Source organism: Musca domestica, unplaced genomic scaffold (genome assembly GCF_030504385.1).
Source record: "Musca domestica strain aabys unplaced genomic scaffold, Musca_domestica.polishedcontigs.V.1.1 2, whole genome shotgun sequence".
Taxonomy (NCBI): domain Eukaryota; kingdom Metazoa; phylum Arthropoda; class Insecta; order Diptera; family Muscidae; genus Musca; species Musca domestica.
Genome location: NW_026712249.1, coordinates 16,410,678 through 16,430,745, shown reverse-complemented (window position 1 = coordinate 16,430,745; position 20,068 = coordinate 16,410,678). Strand labels below are relative to the sequence as shown.

Here is a 20,068-nt window from a genome sequence, read left to right as displayed (position 1 = left end):
TGGCCATGCTTACCTTGCCGTGATGCACTACAATTGTGATGGGATTTACTTGCATTATTAATAGGTGATGGTGGTGGTTTTGGTAGCTTAAAAACTAAAACGAAACGTGCAAAAATTTTTTGGAAGGTAAAAACAAAAAAAAATGAAGAAAATTATTTTTTGGAATTTTTTCTCATTTTGTTTTGAATTGGGTTTAGTTTGCTACGCTATGCAACTACTAATCACAGAGTGCAATTGATCTACATTTGTTATGGGAGAGCTGGCTACTGGTATTTGATGGGAGAGCGATTAGATAGGCGGGGTTAAAAGGAGGGTTACTGAGTTAATATTTTTTTATAGATAACTGTGCAAATAGTTGATTGGACAATCATTAAGCGCTACAAATTTAAATTAATTTTTTTTATAAATTTTAATTTTTTTTTATCTAAAAGCCGTTATAGATTAGAGAAAAAATATCATATTGAGACATTTGGGCAGAAAAATGGTTTTAAATGGATTTACAAATTTTTAAAGTGCATTTTTTAAATATTTCTTGAGAGCTCATTGTGACATCCTAGAGGTGATTTTTCATGTCTAGAGTTTTTCGGGGCACCCTGTATATGGATATTTAAAAAAAAAATATTTTAAAAATAATATTTTTGTTCAGAGCTTTCTGGGATACGGACATGAGTTTTTTTTTTTTTAAATAAGGTCTTTTTCAAAGCTTTCAGTGATTTTTTTAAGGTTAAGGTTGCTGTTTGGATTTTAAAGAATTTTTGGAGCCCTCAACGTATATTTTTAAATATTTTAGAGCTCATTAGGGTAGCTTTAACTTGGATTTTTTTGAAGCTTCTTGATTTAAAACGTTTTTTTTTTCTTTTTTGGAGCTCCTTGAGGTGATTTTTTCAGACCTCCTTGAGGTTTCTTTGTCGTGATTATTTATACCATCAGCCATATGGCTAGAGAGGGTATATATCATTTTATACGGCCACAATGTGCCTCATCGAAATAACTGTTTTAGACCCTAGGTCTCTTTGGACCAAATACGTTTCAGGACATTTGGAGTCGATCTAGCGATGTCCGTCCCTCCATCTGTCTGTCTGCCTGCCTGGAGCGCACGATAACTCTCAAAGGGAGTACCCGATTTGGTCCAAACTTGGTACATCGTTATATTATTATCAAGCTTAGATCGAGTTTGCAGATGGGTCGACTCTGGTACCACCCCCACAAAAGGTCGAAAATATCAAAATAAAAAATATTTTACTACACCAAAAGAGAAAGGATAATCCGATTTTGCTCCAACTTTGCACATCCTAATATTTGCGTCAGTTCTAGGTCAGGTGTGAAAATGGACAATATCGGTCCACTCCATCAAGTACCTTCCCCATAAAGGGTCAACATTTTGAATAATTATAACTCTTAAAATATGTGATATAATTGTCCGATGGTCTTCAAATTACACGTATCACAATATTTTTATTAACTCAAGGTCTGGTGTGAAAATGGAATATATCGGTGCACTCCTTCTGGTAACTCCCCCACAGAGGGCCAAAGTTTTGACTAACCAAAACTATTATAAAATTCGAAAAAGGCATCTGGTTCTCTTCATATTTCACACATCCCATTATTTCCACTAACAAAAAATCTGTCGTGAAGATGGGATATATCGGTCCACTCCTTCTGGAATCTCCCCCACAAAGGTTCAAAATTTTATATATCCATGAAGCTCATAAAAAGCGAAATTAACATCCGATTCCATTCAAGATTAGGTACATCTCAACATCTTCATTAACGCAAGATATGTTATAAAGATGGTAGAGATCGGAACATTTCTTCTGGTACCTCCCCCACAAAGGGTAAAGATTTGAAAACAAAACGCTTAAGAAAACCGAATTAAACATCCAACTCATTTCAGACATTACACATACAAACATTTGAAGATGAAGGTACCCTTCTGATACCTCACCCACAAAGGGTCACAATTTTCAATATTTTTATCTGCCACAACTTGCGAAAGAAGTCAGCGATTCTTTACAATTTACTATATCTAAATATTTTTCTCAACCTGAAACTTGAGATGAATACGGAATTTATGTTTTCGCATAAAATTTAATATAAATGTTCGATTTTCATGTAATTTTGCCTATACCAATATTTTTATCGGTATTATATGAAAAAAAAAATGGAATACTTCCGTCTACTATATGGTACCCCCAAGCACATTTTAAAATTTTCAAAAAATTATCTCATACCTCATATAAATTGAAGGAAGTTATCGATATAATTCAAACCTGGCACTTCGCAATATTTATATCATAATTATTTAAGTCCCATACGAAATGGACAATATTGGGCCATTTCTTCGGAAGCTAATCCATAGAGGGGCAACAATTTTAATAATCATAACAGAAATCAAAATAAATTTATTTATTTGAATGCCAAGAAAAAATATTTTTTTCCAGTCAAATTTCTCTTGGTTTATTTAAATCAAGAACATAACAATGGTAAGTCATTATTTATACAAATATTTTTATCCATTTGCTTTATAAATCATTTTAGCAAACATTCATGTTAAAAAAAAAAAAATAAATTGAATCGTGAAATATAAAGAAAAACAGAATTTTAGTTTTCTCTTAAATGATCTCTTTTTTCGGCTCCTGTTCTAGAACACGGTTTTGAGCAGGGCTGCTTCCTGTTGATGGAAGATAATTTGCCTCTCTTTGGAGAAACGAGAAATGCATTTAAAGCAGCGGTGCTCAAACCCGTGTTCTAGAACATGAAGAGAAAAAAGAGATAATTTAGGAGAAAATTAAAATTCTGTTTTTCTTTATATTTTACGGTTCTATTTAATTGTTTTTAAACAGGAATGTTTGCCAAAATAATTTATAAAGCAAATGGATAAAAAATATTTGTATAAATAATGACTTAACACTGTTTTGTTCTTGATTTAAATAAGCAAAGAGAAATTTGACTGAAAAGAGATATTTTTTTTGAGCACCCCTGATTTAAAGGCCGCAACAATTTAGAGAAGTACTTACAATGTATCTCATTTGCAGTTTAGTAAGAGAGAGAGAGAAAGTTGATGAGATTTCCCACACTCGTATTGGTATACAAATATTATTGAGTACTAAGGGTTGGATCACGCATGTGTCTTAAGTCTTTTGATTGGAATATTATATTAAAGTATTCAAAGTATTTCAATGTATTGACACTGGTTAACCATTAGAAATGTCTTGCCATCTAATATAACTGAACAAAAACGAATATTTCTTAACTAATGGTTAGCCACACATTTCAAGTATTACAAACAATATTCTTTAAGAATTGTTTGTGAAAAAGTGAAAAACTTTTTTGAACATTATTTTTTTATTTTGATTTAAAAAAAAAAATTTTTTATTTATTTATTTTTTGGAAAATTATTTAACAATTTTTCTAAAATGCCTTGGTATATTTTAACACTTTCTTCTCTTCACATATTATCCATGTATGTTATATCTATCTTCCATGTAAATAACATTTCTTTTACTTCTATTTTTTCTCTTTTCAATATTAAATTCATTATCAGAAAACAGAAAAAATGTAAGAAGATGAAAAAAAGAAGAAAGAAAAATGTAAACAGACTCAGTGGTTCACCTAATTTGCATAGAAATAAAAGAAAACTACTTTTCTTCATTGATTTTACAGATTGCTTTGTTGGAGAAATAAAGAGTTGAATGGCTTAGGCCTATTGTATTGTTGTTGTTTTTTCCCTCACACACACATGCAAGTGTGTGTGTGTGAACATTGTTGATTTTAGGGTTAATGTACAGTTTGATTTTGTTAATTAATGATGCAACTTTATTGGTGGGGGTTAAAGGTGTTTCAGAAGATTTTGGAAGATTTGAGAAATTTTATATTTGGAAATGTAAATTATTCAAATGTAACATATGTTTGTATGGGGGCAGAGCTATATTGTTCTAAGGGTTTAATGAATTGATAAGAAATTAATTTATATTAAAGACAATGATTAATAAAAATACCTGTTCTTTGTCATATTAGAATTTAATATAAAATAAATAATTTCATTTAAGGCTTTGTGTTTAAAAATGTATTCTTTGAAATAAATTGATATTTGAAAATGTAAACTTGTTAAATGTAACATATATTTTGTGAAGTAAATATACGAGTATTGTTCTAAGGGCCCAAAATGGATGACAAAAAATTAATTTATATTACAGATTTAGGAAAATACAAACTCTTTATTATTTATAATTTAATAGAAATAGATGACAATGTAACGGTAGTTTCTGTAAAATTTGTTCTATAAAATATTCTTGAAAAAAAAAATAAATTAATGTAATTGTATGAATATTTATTTAAAGAAGAATGAAAAGAAATGTTGTTGCAATGTTGTTTTTGATAAAATGGGCGAATATTTAAAACGTTTTTTTTTTTAAGAATCTAAACAAGAAATTTAAAAATGATTTATTTTAGATAGTTCTACTAATGTTTGTAAACGATTTTATAGGAATGAAAAGGAACTTAAAATAGTAAATTAGATTTTTTTTTTTCAAATTTAAAAAAAATAATAATAATAATAAATATATAATTAATAAAAAAATAACTAAAAATATATTTACTTTTCAAAATTTGAAATATCTTATAAATTAGAAAAATGTTTATTCTTATTTAAAAATAATGAATTGGAATTTGAAAAAAGGAAATATTTTTTATTTGTCTTCTTTCAACAGCTGACCTATTTTGGGTGGCTTAATTCTTTTTATAATAATTTCCAAAATCTGATATTTAGATATTTAATCTGGATAAATCCCTTAATGTGGATTTTTGAAGCTCCTTCAGGATTTTTATAAGATTCTTTTAGGTTTTGAGGCTTCAATTTAAGTTTAATTTTTTAGCGATTTTTTTCAAAGTTCCTCGAGGCTTCTTTTGACTTCGATTTATTATAAATTTATATTCAAGTTTCCTTTAAAGTGAATTTTATAAGTAATATTTCATTGCCCAAAAAAGGCTGAGTTTTTCTTTATTTTTCCAATATTTTGTAAATTTGATTTTTTTATTGTTATTTATAAAATGAAAAAAATGGAAATATTTATACCCTCAGCCGTATGGCTAGTTATACCCTCAGCCATATGGCTAGGGAGGGTATATATCATTTAACACGGCCAAAACGTGCCTCATTGAAAAACGTTTTAGAACCTAGATTCCTTTGGGCCAAATCCGTTTAAGGACATTTGGTGTAGAATTCGGAGATGGGAGGGTCCACTCCTTCTGGCTGAGGGTATACATCTGTCGGCAAAACCGCCTGATACTTTTTAACTCGTTTATAAAAATATTAGAACTCCTTGAGGCTATTTGAAATGTTTTTTATACTATTTTTTGTACTCCTTGTGGCGCTCTTGATTTCAGAGGCACTTTAAATGCGATTTTTTTTTATAGAATCTTTGGAGCTCTGAAGCTCCTGTCTTTTTAAAAATAATTTCGAAGCTCCTTAAGGGTTTCAAATTTTTTTCAGAGGCGAATTTAAGGTGAATTTTAAAATCACTTAAAACAAAATTAATAAAAATTGAAATATTTTTTCTTTTTCATAATTCGAACTGTTTTGGAATTTAGAAATGTAAAATTAAAAAAATATATTTTTTATTTTATTTTTATTTTTTTTCATTATTTGCCTTGCATTCCATTGCAAATACCATAAATAACTTTGTAAATTGCTGATTATTTTCACAACAAATTGATATCAACATTGATAGCCCACCTTCAAATGAACAAAAAAATTCCTTCTCAATCATTTGGTTGCCACTGGAGGCGATTGGAAAATATTTGTATGCCCCAATCAAAAAAAATCGCAATTTAACTCAAATACAAAAATACAGGTGCAGCTGAAGGCAGGTGATTTTTTTACTCATGATTTAGAAGAAGAAAAAAAACTAAATTAAAGATATGTGGCTGGTAGCTCTGTGGTATTTTTCATAAAACAAAAAAAAACTGAAAATAAAAACAGCAAAAACGACAAATTACTTTTTTTTGCTTGGTAATTTTGTTGCTGTTTTTTTTTTTTTTTTTTTTTTTTTTTTTTTTGAGTTTTCATTGCACACATTAAAATTAAGAAAATTTCATTGCAGCATAGCTCATTGCCTTGGCATGATGCCGGCCTACCTGCCACTGCTTGGCTGGCTGCCTGGTTGCAATAAAAAAAGTTTGGCTCTTAAATCTTTTGATTTTGTGACTTCAGCGGTGTTGAGCCGAGTGGAGTCGAGGTTTTTGGGTCAATGAAAGTGTGAAAAAATATTTCAAATGCTGCTCTTTTTCCTTTTATATCTGTTGCAATCTTGTTGTTACTGCTGTTGTTGCTATCTCGTAGTGTTTCATTTTTGTGTGGCAAATTTAATTACCTGGTGTGACAGTCCAAGGAATTTATTTGAAGAGATTAGATGCAATGATAGTTTGTTGCAGTTGCTAAACAAAATAAATGGCTAAAATTGTGTTTTAGAAAGGGGTAATGTTGGGTTTGGGTTGTTTTCTTTTTGGAAATGGAAAACGGCCATGGCAAATTTGTTAATGGCTGGTAATTTAGTGGAGTTGGCGAAAAAGTTAGATTCGAAAACGTTTTTAAAATTTTCCACTGCAAGGTTTAATTTTTGATTTTAAGGTAATTTTAAATTATTTTTTTTTATTTTATATAGACACAAAGTGTCAAAGGAGAAAATATTCTACACCAAATTTCACAATAACTGTCAGGAAACCTTATATATCTATATATATTCCAAAATTCATCACATGATTTTCCTGAATTTTTTTTAGCCTCTTTCGAGTTTATGCCTGAACGTAACATCAAACTTCGTGTTAGATACAAGGTATCAAAGGAGGAAATATTCTACACTAAATTTCACTATAAGTCTCAGAAAAAATATCTATCTAGGTATAATAGGTTTTCAGAAAATTACATTGGCGATATACATCACTTCTAGGAGTTTAAAATATTAAAGACATATTTTCAGTCATAGCTCATATGATGTAATGACAAATTCTCCTAAAATCAATCATTTTAGAAGGATGACTTCCAAGACAAAAATATTCTTCATCAAATTTCACCATAAGTCACCAACGGAAAGAAACCTATATTTCCATTACAAAACAGGAAAACCATTGTTTCAATATTAGCAAAAAATTGCGAAAGTATTTTCTAGTTTTCCTGGATTATTCCTTGACCTCTTCCAAGTTTATGCCAAAAAGTTACCTTAAACCTAGCGTTTGACACAAAGTGTCAAGAGAGGAAATATTCTACAAAAAATTTCATTACAAGTCTTAGAATAAATTATCTAGCTAGGTATAATATTTTTAGGAAAATTACATTGCCAAAATACTTCGCTTCTGGGAATTTAAAAGTATTAAAAAAACATTTTAAGTCGTACCTCATATGATATAATGCAATATTCTCCTAAAACCAATAGTTTAAGAGAGATGACTTCAAAGACAGAAATATTTTTCATGAAATTTCACTATGAGTCACCAACAAAAAGGAAACGATATTTCTATTAGATATTTGAAAAATATTTGATTTAATGTTGCCATAATAAATCAAAAATATTTGGTATTTTTTGGTGGATTTTTCTTTGGCCTTTTTCGAGTTGAGGCATGAAAGCAACATTAAACTTTGTTTGTGACAGAAAGCATTAAAAGAGGTAATATTCTAAACCAAATTTCACTTCAAGTCTCAAAATAAATTATATGTCTAGGTATAATAGCTTTTAAGAAAATTACATTCGAATATAATATATTACAAGTGGAAATTATTGTTTTCGTTTTGTGACTGTTAATTGATTGCGTTTCCAATCTGGGTCAAAATCTTCCAAAAATTGATTTTTTGGGACAAGTATTAAAGGAAGAAATATTCTGCATCAAATTTCACTATGAGTCGCCAACGAAAACGAAACGATATTTTTATTAGATATTTTAAAATTTTTTGAGTCAATTTCGCCAAAAAAAAAAAAAAAATAAATAAATAAATATTTCGTATTTTTTGATCAATTTTTTCTCGACCTTTTTTCGAGTTGAGACATGCAAGTAACACTAAACTTCGCTTTAGTCAGAAAGCATTAAAGGAGGAAATATTCTATACCAAATTTCACCTTAAGTCTCAAAATAAACCATAACTCTAAGGATAATAGTTTTAGAAAAAATTATATTCGAAATTTACATATTACAAAAGAAAATGATTAGTTTTCGTATTATGACTGTTAATTTAATACCTTTATTATCTGACTCAAAATCTTCCATAATATTTGATTTTTTTGGGACCAGTGTCAATGGAAGAAATGTTCTGCATCAAATTTCACTATGAGTCACCAAAGAAAAGAAATCGATATTTTTATTATTTATCAAAGAAATATATGAGCCAATGTTGCAAAAAAAAAAAAAAATAAATAAATAAAAAATATAACATTTTTTGCTACATTTTTCTTTGGTCTTTTTTAAGTTAAGGCATGAATGTCACATAAAACTTCGTTTTAGGCAGAAAATATTAAAGAAGGAAATATTCTAGACCAAATTTCACCTTAAGTCTCGAAATAAATCATATCAAGGTATAATAGTTTTTGAGAAAATTACATTCGAAAATTACATATTACAAGTGGAAATTATTTGTTTTCGTTTTATGACTGCTTATTTATGACGTTTCCAATCTAAGTCGAAATCTTCCATAGTATTTGATTTTTTGGGGACAGTTTTAAAGGAAGAAATATTCTGCATCAAATTTCACTATGAGTCATCAACGAAAAGGAAACAATATTTCTATTATTTATCAAAGAAATATTTGAGTCAATTTCGCAAAAAAAAAAATCGTATTTTTTGGTCCATTTTTCTTTTGCCTTTTTCGAGTTGAGGCATGAATGTAACATAAAACTTTATTTTAAACAGAAAGTATTAAAGGAGGAAATATTCTACTTCAAATTTCACCATAAATACCAAATTTCACCGAAGGTCTCGAAATAAATCATATATCTAGGTTTAATAGTTTTTGAGAAAATTACATTCCAAATTTACATATTACAGGTGGAAATTTTTTCTTCACATTTCTACTCTTAATTGAATACATTTTTAATTTGACTCAAAATCTTCCAAAATAATTGATTTTTTGGGAAATATGTCAAAGGAAGAAAGGTTCTGCATCGAATTTCATCATGAGTCACCAACGAATAGGAAACGATATTTTTATTATTTGTCAAAGAAATATTTGAGTCAGTTTCGCAAAAAAAAATCGTATTTTTTGGTGCATTTTCCATTGGCCTTTTTCGAGTTGAGGCATGAAAGTGACATAAAACTTAGCTTTCGGCGGAAAGTATTAAAGGAGGAAATATTCTGTACCAAATTTCACCTTAAGTCTCAAAATAAATTATGTATCTAAGTATAATAGTTTCTATGAAAATTAAAATTAAACATTACATTTATAAATTAATTTTTTTTTTGGTTTTTTGACTGTTCATGTAATACGTTTCCAATCTGTGTCAAAATCTTCCATAATATTTGATTTTTTGGGAAAAGTGCCAAAGGAGGAAATATTCTAGATCAAATTCCATTATTAGTCTCTGAACAAAAGAAATGTGTAACCCGAATATGTATCATAGAAAAATATGATCAATTTCAGGTTAAAAAACCCTTTTTCGTTCTCGGAAAATTTAGCATTTTTTGTGAATTTGAGGTTTTGCAAACGGAATTTTTAAATAAACCTCATGTTATGGAGTAAGGTCCAACTTTGGTCCACTTCCAAACTTCTGGTACCCACTTCCCTCTTTTGGTATCTTCCCCCTATAAACGTCATTCAACTTTCACAGGCTCACCTAATGATTCTCTGTTTCTGATTCATTTTTCTCCCAAAGTAAATCCAACAACACAAACTTCCTTCAAACCTCGTAAATCCAACTGCCGGCTGACTAACATTTAACGCCCATTAACAAAAAAAGAATCTTGACAGCCAAAAACCCGCCATCAAATGGCTCTTCAACGAAGTTAGGCACTAAAATAGCACTAATAAAGTCGCCGTTGCCCATTTGACATGTATGTGTCAAAATAAATATTTACTTGTTAGAAACACAGCACAGACAAATGGCCAACAAAGAAAAAAAGAAAGTCTGCAAGAACCTAAAGAGGTACCAAAAAGAAAAAAAAAAGAATTCTAAAAGTGAGCAATAACAACACTAAAACATGACAAACTTGGCCAAAATACTAAAAGGAAGACAAGCACAAGCACCACCAATCTGGCATGGCTAATTGACCAAGAAACCAAAAAAAAAAAAAATAAGCGACTGAAGCCCAACTACAAATTGACCAACTTTAACAAGATACTTAAGTTTAATGGCTAAATGGTTGTTGTAGCAAAAAAAAGTTGAAGTTGGAATGGAAAGAAAGAAGGTTGTAACTAAGGTCTAGTTTTTTAATGTTTATTTTGCGACGTCATAAGGGGAACGAGAAGAAAATGTCAGCACCCAAGACTTTTTTGGGGGGATTAGAATATTTACAAAAAATTAAAAAAAAAATATAACAAAAAATGAATAAAAAAATATTAAAGAAAACGTGCATAAGTAGGACTAAATGCAAACTTGTCGATCCACTACAGGTGTGGCCAATAAAATAGTTGGAAAAAATGACAATAATTTGGTAAAATAGGTCTTTGGAGAATAATTTTTTTCATGTCATATTTTGAGTTTTCATTTCTATTTGTCTGGCCAAAAATTTAGAAAGGGAAACTAATTTCAGCATTCCCATTCTTGTGCCCTTGATACACATTTGCCTTATTGGCCATAAACTTTTACTATTTTACAACTGCCTCATTTTCAACCATTCACCCAGTTTACTTTTTTTTTTGGAACCTCTTCTCCTCATTAACCCAATAACAGCAACAGGTGGTTTTTGTTTTTTTTTTTTGTGGTTTGCAATTTGAATTTAAATTACATTTAATTGTTAAATTAAAATAAAAAATCCAAAATAAAAACACATTTTAACAATTGAAAGTTTTGCCTTAACTATAGCAAACAAAAGACTTAAGACACGAACATGAAATTTGTTGCTGCCACTGACCATTGGACATGGGATCTTCAAAATATATTTGAATTAACATTTTTATTTGTTTTATTTCAATTGTGACTGGAGATGAGACGTTCACAAATTTAACCTTGAAAAAATTAGGCTTTTGAAATTGATACAAAAATTTTGAGTGGAAATTTTAGAAGGCAAAATAAATAAAAAAATATAGGAGGATGCCTCTATGAAGAAGGTCCAAGGTTAAAATTGGCAAACATGGGGTATTGGAAAAAAATAATCAAAACAAAATTCATATTTTTTTTTTAATATCAAACTAATTAGGCAAAATTTCTAGCATTATTGTTATAATATTACAAAATCACAATTTAGTTATTGGTGAGTAGTTTCCTTGGATGTTTTTGGTCTCTTTCGAGTTACTGCCTGAATGTGACATCAAACTTCGTCTTAGACACAAAGTCTCAAAGGAAGAAATATTCTACACTAAATTTCACTATAAGTCTCAGAAAAAATTATATATTTAGGAATTATAGTTTTTAGAAAAATTGCATTGCCACAATACTTCCCAACTCTAGAAAATGAAAAATATTAAAAACACATTTCAGGTCGAACCTCATTTGATGTAATGAAAAATTCTCCCAAAAACAATAGAATAAGAAAGATGCCGTCAAAGACAGAAATAATCTTCATCAAATTTCCCCATAAGTCACCAACGGAATGAAATATATATTTCCATTTTATATCAAAAAAAAAAAAAAAAAAAATAAATAAATAAATAAATAGCTTTCATTTTGCCAAAAAAAGTCCTAATTTTTTTATTAAATTTTTCTTAGTTTTTTTTCAATTGACGATTGAAAGTAACACAAAACTTTATTTTAGACAGAAAGCTTCAAAGGAGAAAATATTCTACATCAAATTTCACCATAAGTCTCCAAATAAACCCCATATCTAGGTTTAATAGTTTATAAGAATATTACATTTCCACAATACTTCACTCCTAGGCATATGCAAATATTAAAAACACATTTCAGGTCGAACATCACATGATGTAATGCAAATTTCTGCTAAAACCAATCGTTTAAGAGGGATGACGTAAAAGACAGAAATAATCTTCATCAAATTTCACCATAAGTCACCAACGGAACGTAATCTATATTTCCATTATATATCAAGAAAAAGTTGCTTTGCCATTTGGCCAAAAAGTCACAAAAATATTTCTCAATTTTTTGATAAAGTTTTTTCTCAGCCTTTTTTCGAGTTGAGGCATGAAAGATACATAAAACTTTATTTTAGGCAGAAAGCATCAAAGGAGGAAATATTCTACATAAAATTTCACCATAAGTTGCAGATATACATCACTTCTAGGAGTTTAAAAATATTAAAAACATATTTTCAGTCATACCTCATATGAAGTAATGCAATATTCTCCTAAAACCAATCGTTTCAGAAGGACACCCTCAAAGACAGAAATATTCTTCATCAAATTTCGCCATAAGTCACCAACGGAAAGAAAACTATATTTTCATTATATACCTGGATAACACTTGCTTCAAATTTGGCGAAAAATTGCGAAAATATTTTCGAGTTTTCCTGGATTTTTTTATATTGGCCTCTTTCGAATTTATGCCTGTATGTGACATCAAACTTCGTGTTAGACACAAAGTCTCAAAGGAGGAAATGTTCTACATCAAATTTCACTGTAAGTTTTCGAATAAACCAAATATCTAGGTTTTATAATTTTTAAGAAAATTACATTGCCGATATACATCACTTTTAGGAATTTAAAAAAATTAAAAACATATTTTCTATCATACCTCATATGATGTAATGCAATATTCTCCTAAAACCAATCGTTTTAGAAGGATGCCCTCAAAGACAAAAATATTCTTCATCAAATTTCGCCATAAGTCACCAACGGAATGAAATTTATATTTCCATTATATACCAGGAAAACATTTGCTTCAATTTTGGCAAAAAATGCAAAAAATATTTTCTAGTTTTCTTGGATTTTTTGGTCTCTTTCAAGTTTACGCCTGAATGTGACATCAAACTTCGTGTTAGACACAAAGTCTCAAAGGAGGAAATATTCTACACTAAATTTCACTATAAGTCTCAGAAAAAATTATACGTCTAGGAAAAATAGTTTTCAAGAAAATTATATTACTAGAATACTCCTTTAGGAATATATACAAATATTAAAAAACATTTCAAGTCGAACCTAATTTGATGTAATGCAAAATTCTTCCAAAACCAATCGTTTTAGAAGGATGCTGTCAAAGACAGAAATAATCTTCATTAAATTTCACTATAAGTCACTAAAGAAAGGAAATCTCAATTCCCATTATATATCAAGAAAAAAGTTGTTTCCATTTTGCCAAAAAAAGTCACAAAATTATTTCCAAATTTTTTTGATAACTTTTTTTTCGGCCTTGTTCGAGTTGAGGCATGTAAGTAACATAAAAATTCGTTTTAGCAAAAAAGTAATAAAGGAGGAAATATTCTACATAAAATTTCACTATAAGTTTCAGAATAAACTATATGTCTGGGTATAATACTTCTTAAGAAAATTACATTCGAAATGTATGGATTAAAAGTAGATTTTAAATGTTTATGTTTTTTGACTGTTAATGTAATGCGTTTACAATCTGAGTCAAATTCCTCATTGAAACTTCATTTTTTGAGAAACTCTCAAAGTAAGAGTTATTCTACATCAAATTTTATTGAGAGTCTCTGAACAAAAGAAATTTCTAAACGTAATATGTACCATAGAAAAATAGCATTTATTTTTTGTAAAAAAAACATTTTTTTTCTGAATCATTTTTTCTGAATTATTTTGGGATATATTTCACAATATTTAGCATAGAGCTTTGAAATTTGATAAAGTTTTTTGGATTACATCCAGAATGACTCGAATAAAAAATAAGTCATACTTGTCTACTTTATGAAATGGCCCTCCTTGTGGAGAGGATTTAGATTTTAAGTATTTTTTTTTACGTTTTGGCCATGTTTTCTATTTAATATTGCCAAATTTCGGCATTTTGAGTTCTAATTATGTGGTAAAACTATTAACAAAAAATTATCAATATAGGTTCACCTTTTGGTACAGCAGTTATATAATGATACCCCCTATTTTAGTTATTGACTACAAATTACTATTTTTGCTTTTTTTTTTGGAGTTTTACTTTTTTGAAAATTAAAAATGTGTATCATTGTCCCTTGTTCGTTAGAGGTTCTCCCTCGCTTTTAAAGAATTCTGTAATGGAATGTCTCTCTCTTGAAGAAAAAAAAATTGAATTAAATTTCCCATTCACTATATCCTTTATCTTGGAACTGAAACTGCCGACCCTTTTTCGCAATGTCAGGCCTCAAATGAAAATCCATTTTTTGTTGAGTAATCATTTTCAATTTCATTCGTAGGTTTCATTGGTGAGAATAAAAGAAATAGTTGTTTAAAAAATGTCATCGAATATCAGGTTAACATTATCCTCCTTATCAATATGGGTTAATATTTATGAAAATTTCTTGGAAAATTCCCAATCCATAAAAAACTTCTCAAAAAAACTAAATTTCTAATTTCCAAATCCCTACTTGAACAACATGATTTTCGGTTTTTGTTTATAAAAACTACTTGAGAAAATCTTTATCCATAAATAAATTTTCAGAACAAAAAAAAAAATAAAATTTCCAATATTCAAATCCCTACTTCAGCAATATAGTTTTCGTTTTTTATAAAAAATTAATTTTAGATTTTTTTAAGAACATTTTTTTGGGAAAGGAAATTTTCAATTTTTAAATCCCCACTTCAGCAACATAATTTTCGTTTTTTTTATTACTTGGGAAGTTCATCCATAAAAAAATCTCAAAAAAAAACTAAATTTCCAATTTTCGAATCCCGCTTCAGCAACATAAATTTCCATTTTGTTTATAAAAATTGCTTGCTCCCAACACATAAAAAATCTCATATCTAAGTTTCCTACTTAACTTTAGCAGCATAATTTTCATTTTTTTTAATTTCTCAGAAAAAAAATCTCAAAAAAATAAATAAATAAATTGTCAAATTTCTACTTCAGCACCATAATTGTCTTTTTTATAAAAATTAATTTTCGATTTTTTTAATAAAAACTTCTTGGGAAATTGTTCATACATAAAAAAATCTATAAAAAAAAACTTAATTTCCAATTTTCAAATCCCACTTCAGCAACATAATTTTTAATTTTTTTTATAAAAATTTGTTTTTTTAAGTTTTTTTTTGTTCGTCCGTAAAAAATATTCTCAAAGAAATTAAATTTCCAATTTAAAAATCCCTACATTGGCAACTTTATTTTGGATTTTGGTTTATAAAAATTATTGTAGAAATTCTCAATCCATAAAAGAAATTCTTAAAAATAACTAAATTTCCATTTTCAAATCCCTACTTCAGCAACATAATTTCCTTTTTTTATAAAAATTAATTTTCGATTTTTTAAAAAAAAATTCCTTGGAAAATTGTTGATCCATAAAAAAAATCTCAAAAAAATAAATGTCCAATTTACAAATCCCACTTCAGCAACAACATAATTTTCGATTTTTATTTATAAAAATTTCCTAGGAAATTCTCAACCCATAAAAAATTGCATATCTAAATTTCCTACTACCTACTTTAGCAGCATAATTTACATTTTTTTTTAATTTCTTGGAAAAAAAATTCTCAAAAAAATAAATTTTCAAATTTCTACTTCAGCACCATAATTTTTTTTATATAAAAATTAATTTTCGATTTTTTAAATAAAAATTTCTTGGGAAATTCTTCATCCATAAAAAATCTCAAAAAAATTAAATTTCCGATTTTCAAACCCCACTTCAGCAACATAATTTTCGTTTTTTTTTTATAAAAATTTCTTAGGAAATTCTCTATCCAATAAAAATAGCATATCTAAATTTCCTACTACCTACTTTAGCAGCATAATTTTCATTTTTTTTTTTTAATTTCTTGGAAAAAAAATTCTCCAAAAAAAAAAAATTAATTTTCAAATTTCTACTTCAGCACCATAATTTTTTTATATAAAAAAATAAATAAAAATTTCCTGGGAAATTCTTCATCCATAAAAAATTTCAAAAAAATTAAATTTCCGATTTTCTAATCCCACTTCAGCAACATAATTTTTGTTTTTTTTTTTTATAAAAATTTCTTAGGAAATTCTCTATCCAATAAAAATAGCATATCTAAATTTCCTACTACCTACTTTAGCAGCATAATTTCATTTTTTTTTAATTTCTTGGAAAAAATTCTCAAAAAAATAAATAAATAAATTTTCAAATTCCTACTTCAGCACCATAATTTTTTTTATAAAAATTAATTTTCGAATTTTTAAATAAAAAATTCATGGGAAATTCTTCATCCATAAAAAAATTCTCAAAAAATAAAATTTCCATTTTCAAACCCCTACTTCAGCAACATAATTCTCGTTTTTTTTTTTTTTGGAAATTCTCAATCCATAAAAAAATCTCAAAAAATAACCAAATTTCCAATTTTCAAATCCCTACTTTAGCAGCATATTTTTCATTTTTTTAATTTCTTGGAAAAAAAATTCTAAAAAAAAAATAAATAAATTTTCAAATTTCTACTTCAGCAGCAAAGTTTTTATTTTTTTATTTATTTTTTTTCGATTTCACTAACAAATTTCCATATGTGCTAAATTTATGCCCCCTGCTGTTCCGTGTATTTTTCTTCTACAGTATGATTATGGAAAACAGGAACTTAGAATGCAAAAAAAGCAGACATAAAAAGCGGACACAATAACCTGTTAAGAACAGAGGTTGTTTTTATTAATACTTTGGCCTAATGTTGGTGGTGGTGGCTAAGTAGCACCAAGTCATAATAAGAGCCACAAAAAACATCGTAATATACAAAAATGTATGAAAATGTTTTTCCATGTTATTTTTCCAACACTACCAACGACAAATTGCTTGCAGCCAGAACTCGCCGGGCAAGAAGTCGTCCCGTTAAACAGGCTGGCATCGCCATGACATACTCACCTATATTTTGTGCATCGATTCGAGCATGATAGCCCAATAGGCTAATGATCAGCAACAGTAAATGTGTGGAGATTTTGGGCATTTTGAAGACAGGTGGTGGTGATGGTCGGTCTATGAAGCCGACGTGAAGTAGAAGTCCAGAAAAAATTGATTTCAGTTTATTTTTTGGGATGATGAGTTCTAGATGTTGGACGATGACAAATGATCGAATGATATGATTAATTGCAGCAAGGTGTTGAAGAGGAACACATTTGATCACTTGAGGTTACACAGAGAGAGAACCCTTTTTTATCTTTTTTTGGAGGGGAGATTGTAATTAAGATTTCTCTTTCATTGGTGGGTTTATTTCGATTCGATTTAATTATTTAATTTTATTTTTTTTTTAGTTGATTTTCAAACGGTAACTGTTCCTCGCTGGTATCCAAGATTTTGGCTGCACAGGTGAATTACAATTTCAAGTCGTGTTGATTTGTATTATTTTTTCATTAGCTTGACTCCGCAGTAGCTCACGTTGTTGTTGTTGTTGTCGTTGTTGGCTGTTTGTGAGAAGTTTTCTTAAAGAAAAAGTATGTCACCGTTACACACACAGCAGGTTGCACCAGACACCAAACTGCCAGGCAGCCAGTTGGGTAAAAAAGGCACAGTGGGGTAAAAAAATTACATAAAATTTTTTTGTTTTATTTTTGGCTATTGAATTTTTTCCCCAGATTTCAAACTTTCTTTTTTATTTATTTCCAACAATTAACACTTTTCTTCAAGATCGAACTTGGAATTGATATGAGTAAATTATATTTTTTTAATAATTTATTAATTTTTTTTATTTATTTTGAAATTAGGAAGTTTTAAAAATCCACCATCATTTTTTGGCCAATGACTTATTTCTTCTCCGTTTTTTATTTTTTAAGAAATTTTGCGACACACGCGTTAAAATTCATTCAAAGTGAACGTTTCTTTACGGCTTCCAGAGTGGCGTGCTTTCCGTTCCGATATTCAAGTGCGACTAAACATTGCCAGTGCAAGATCATAAGCCTTAAGCTTTGTCTAAACGAACAACGGCAGAGTCAATGAGAAGGCCCCCCCAAACATAGCTATGTTACACACACGCACACAAAGACAACAGACGAGTTACACCAAGCAAGTGTAGAAAAATTTCTTTTTTTCTTTCTCTTGGCGACGATGACGACGAGGCCGAACACGAACAACACAACACCGTAAAAGACCAACTAGCATTCGGAGTTGAGCATAAACTTTTCTACATTGCCAAGCAAAGCAAAGCAGCCAACAATGACCAACAAGTGTTGTTCGATGTCTTGGGGTAAAGTTTTGTATTGACTCTCTCTCATTCACTCTCTCTCCCTCTCCATTTGGGTGAAAACTTCCGTTGAGATTAAAAGCTAAACAACTGGTATAAAGTGGCCATTCGACGAGTTGAGATCTCATTTTAAGATGTAATTGGGAGAGAGCAAGAGAGAGAGATCTCAGATTGAGATGGATGGAGGAGAGAGAGTTAAAAGATCGCAGCTCAATCTCTTGTGGAAAGCTTTAAGAAAATTATTTCATTTGGCCTAATGTGCCGGTAAGCCAAGTGTAATTGTTGTGTAAATAGGCATTGCATGCTGCAACTCATACCAAAACGTTACAGTATTGGGTCAATGAAATTGGAATGGTTGGGGTATGAAAGGCAACTGGTGGAATGAGGAAGTTCGGGTCTTAAGTCTTTTGAATCTAATTATGTATGGGCAAACAGGCCCAGAAATGTGGATTTTTTAAAGATTTTTTTTAAAGATTTTTTTCCAAGGACCAAAAGACCTATAAACGTGGATTTTTTAAAGAATTTTTTCCAAGGACCAAAAGGCCTATAAACGTGGATTTTTTAAAGAATTTTTTCCAAAAACCATCAGATCAATAAACGTGGATTTTTTAAAGATTTTTTTTCCAACGACCATCAGAACAATAAACGTGGATTTGTTAAAGAATTTTTTCCATATACCATCAGTCCTATAAACGTGGATTTTTTAAAGATTTTTTTTTTAAAGACCATCAGAGCAATAAACGTGGATTTTTTAAAGAATTTTTTCCAAAGACCATCAGAGCAATAAACGTGGATTTTTTAAAGAATTTTTTCCAAAGACCATCAGAGCAATAAACGTGGATTTTTTAAAGAATTTTTTCCACAGATCAATAAACGTGGATTTTTTAAAGAATTTTTTCCACAGATCAATAAACGTGGATTTTTTAAAGAATTTTTTCCACAGATCAATAAACGTGGATTTTTTAAAGAATTTTTTCCACAGATCAATAAACGTGGATTTTTTAAAGAATTTTTTCCACAGATCAATAAACGTGGATTTTTTAAAGAATTTTTTCCAAAGACCATCAGATCAATAAACGTGGATTTTTTAAAGAATTTTTTCCACAGATCAATAAACGTGGATTTTTTAAAGAATTTTTTCCACAGATCAATAAACGTGGATTTTTTAAAGAATTTTTTCCACAGATCAATAAACGTGGATTTTTTAAAGAATTTTTTCCACAGATCAATAAACGTGGATTTTTTAAAGAATTTTTTCCACAGATCAATAAACGTGGATTTTTTAAAGAATTTTTTCCACAGATCAATAAACGTGGATTTTTAAAGAATTTTATCCAAAGGCCATCAGATCAATAAACGTGGATTTTTTAAAGAATTTTTTCCAAAGGCCATCAGATCAATAAACGTGGATTTTTTAAAGAATTTTTTCCAAAGGCCATCAGATCAATAAACGTGGATTTTTTAAAGAATTTTTTCCAAAGACCATCAGAGCAATAAACGTGGATTTTTTAAAGAATTTTTTCCAAAGACCATCAGAGCAATAAACGTGGATTTTTTAAAGATTTTTTTCCAAAGACCATCAGAGCAATAAACGTGGATTTTTTAAAGATTTTTTTCCAAAGACCATCAGAGCAATAAACGTGGATTTTTTAAAGATTTTTTTCCAAAGACCATCAGAGCAATAAACGTGGATTTTTTAAAGATTTTTTTCCAAAGACCATCAGATCA

The 20,068-nt window shown here is 29.0% G+C and overlaps 1 protein-coding gene across 4 annotated transcripts in view; it reads right to left on the bottom strand.

The window, feature by feature from the left end:
- LOC101893869 (uncharacterized) overlaps positions 1-17,898 on the bottom strand; it is a 121,601-nt gene extending 103,703 nt beyond the window's left edge. The window contains exon 1 of one of the 4 annotated variants that reach the window (XR_009342081.1): positions 17,029-17,898. Coding sequence is in view for 3 of the 4 variants with exons in the window: in XM_011294752.3 (XP_011293054.1) it covers positions 17,029-17,110 (82 nt within the window). In the remaining variant the exon portion in view is untranslated. The remainder of the gene's footprint in view (positions 1-17,028) is intronic. The other 3 variants (XM_011294752.3, XM_011294751.3, XM_011294750.3) reach the window with 3 other exon arrangements.
- Positions 17,899-20,068: the final 2,170 nt, after the last annotated feature.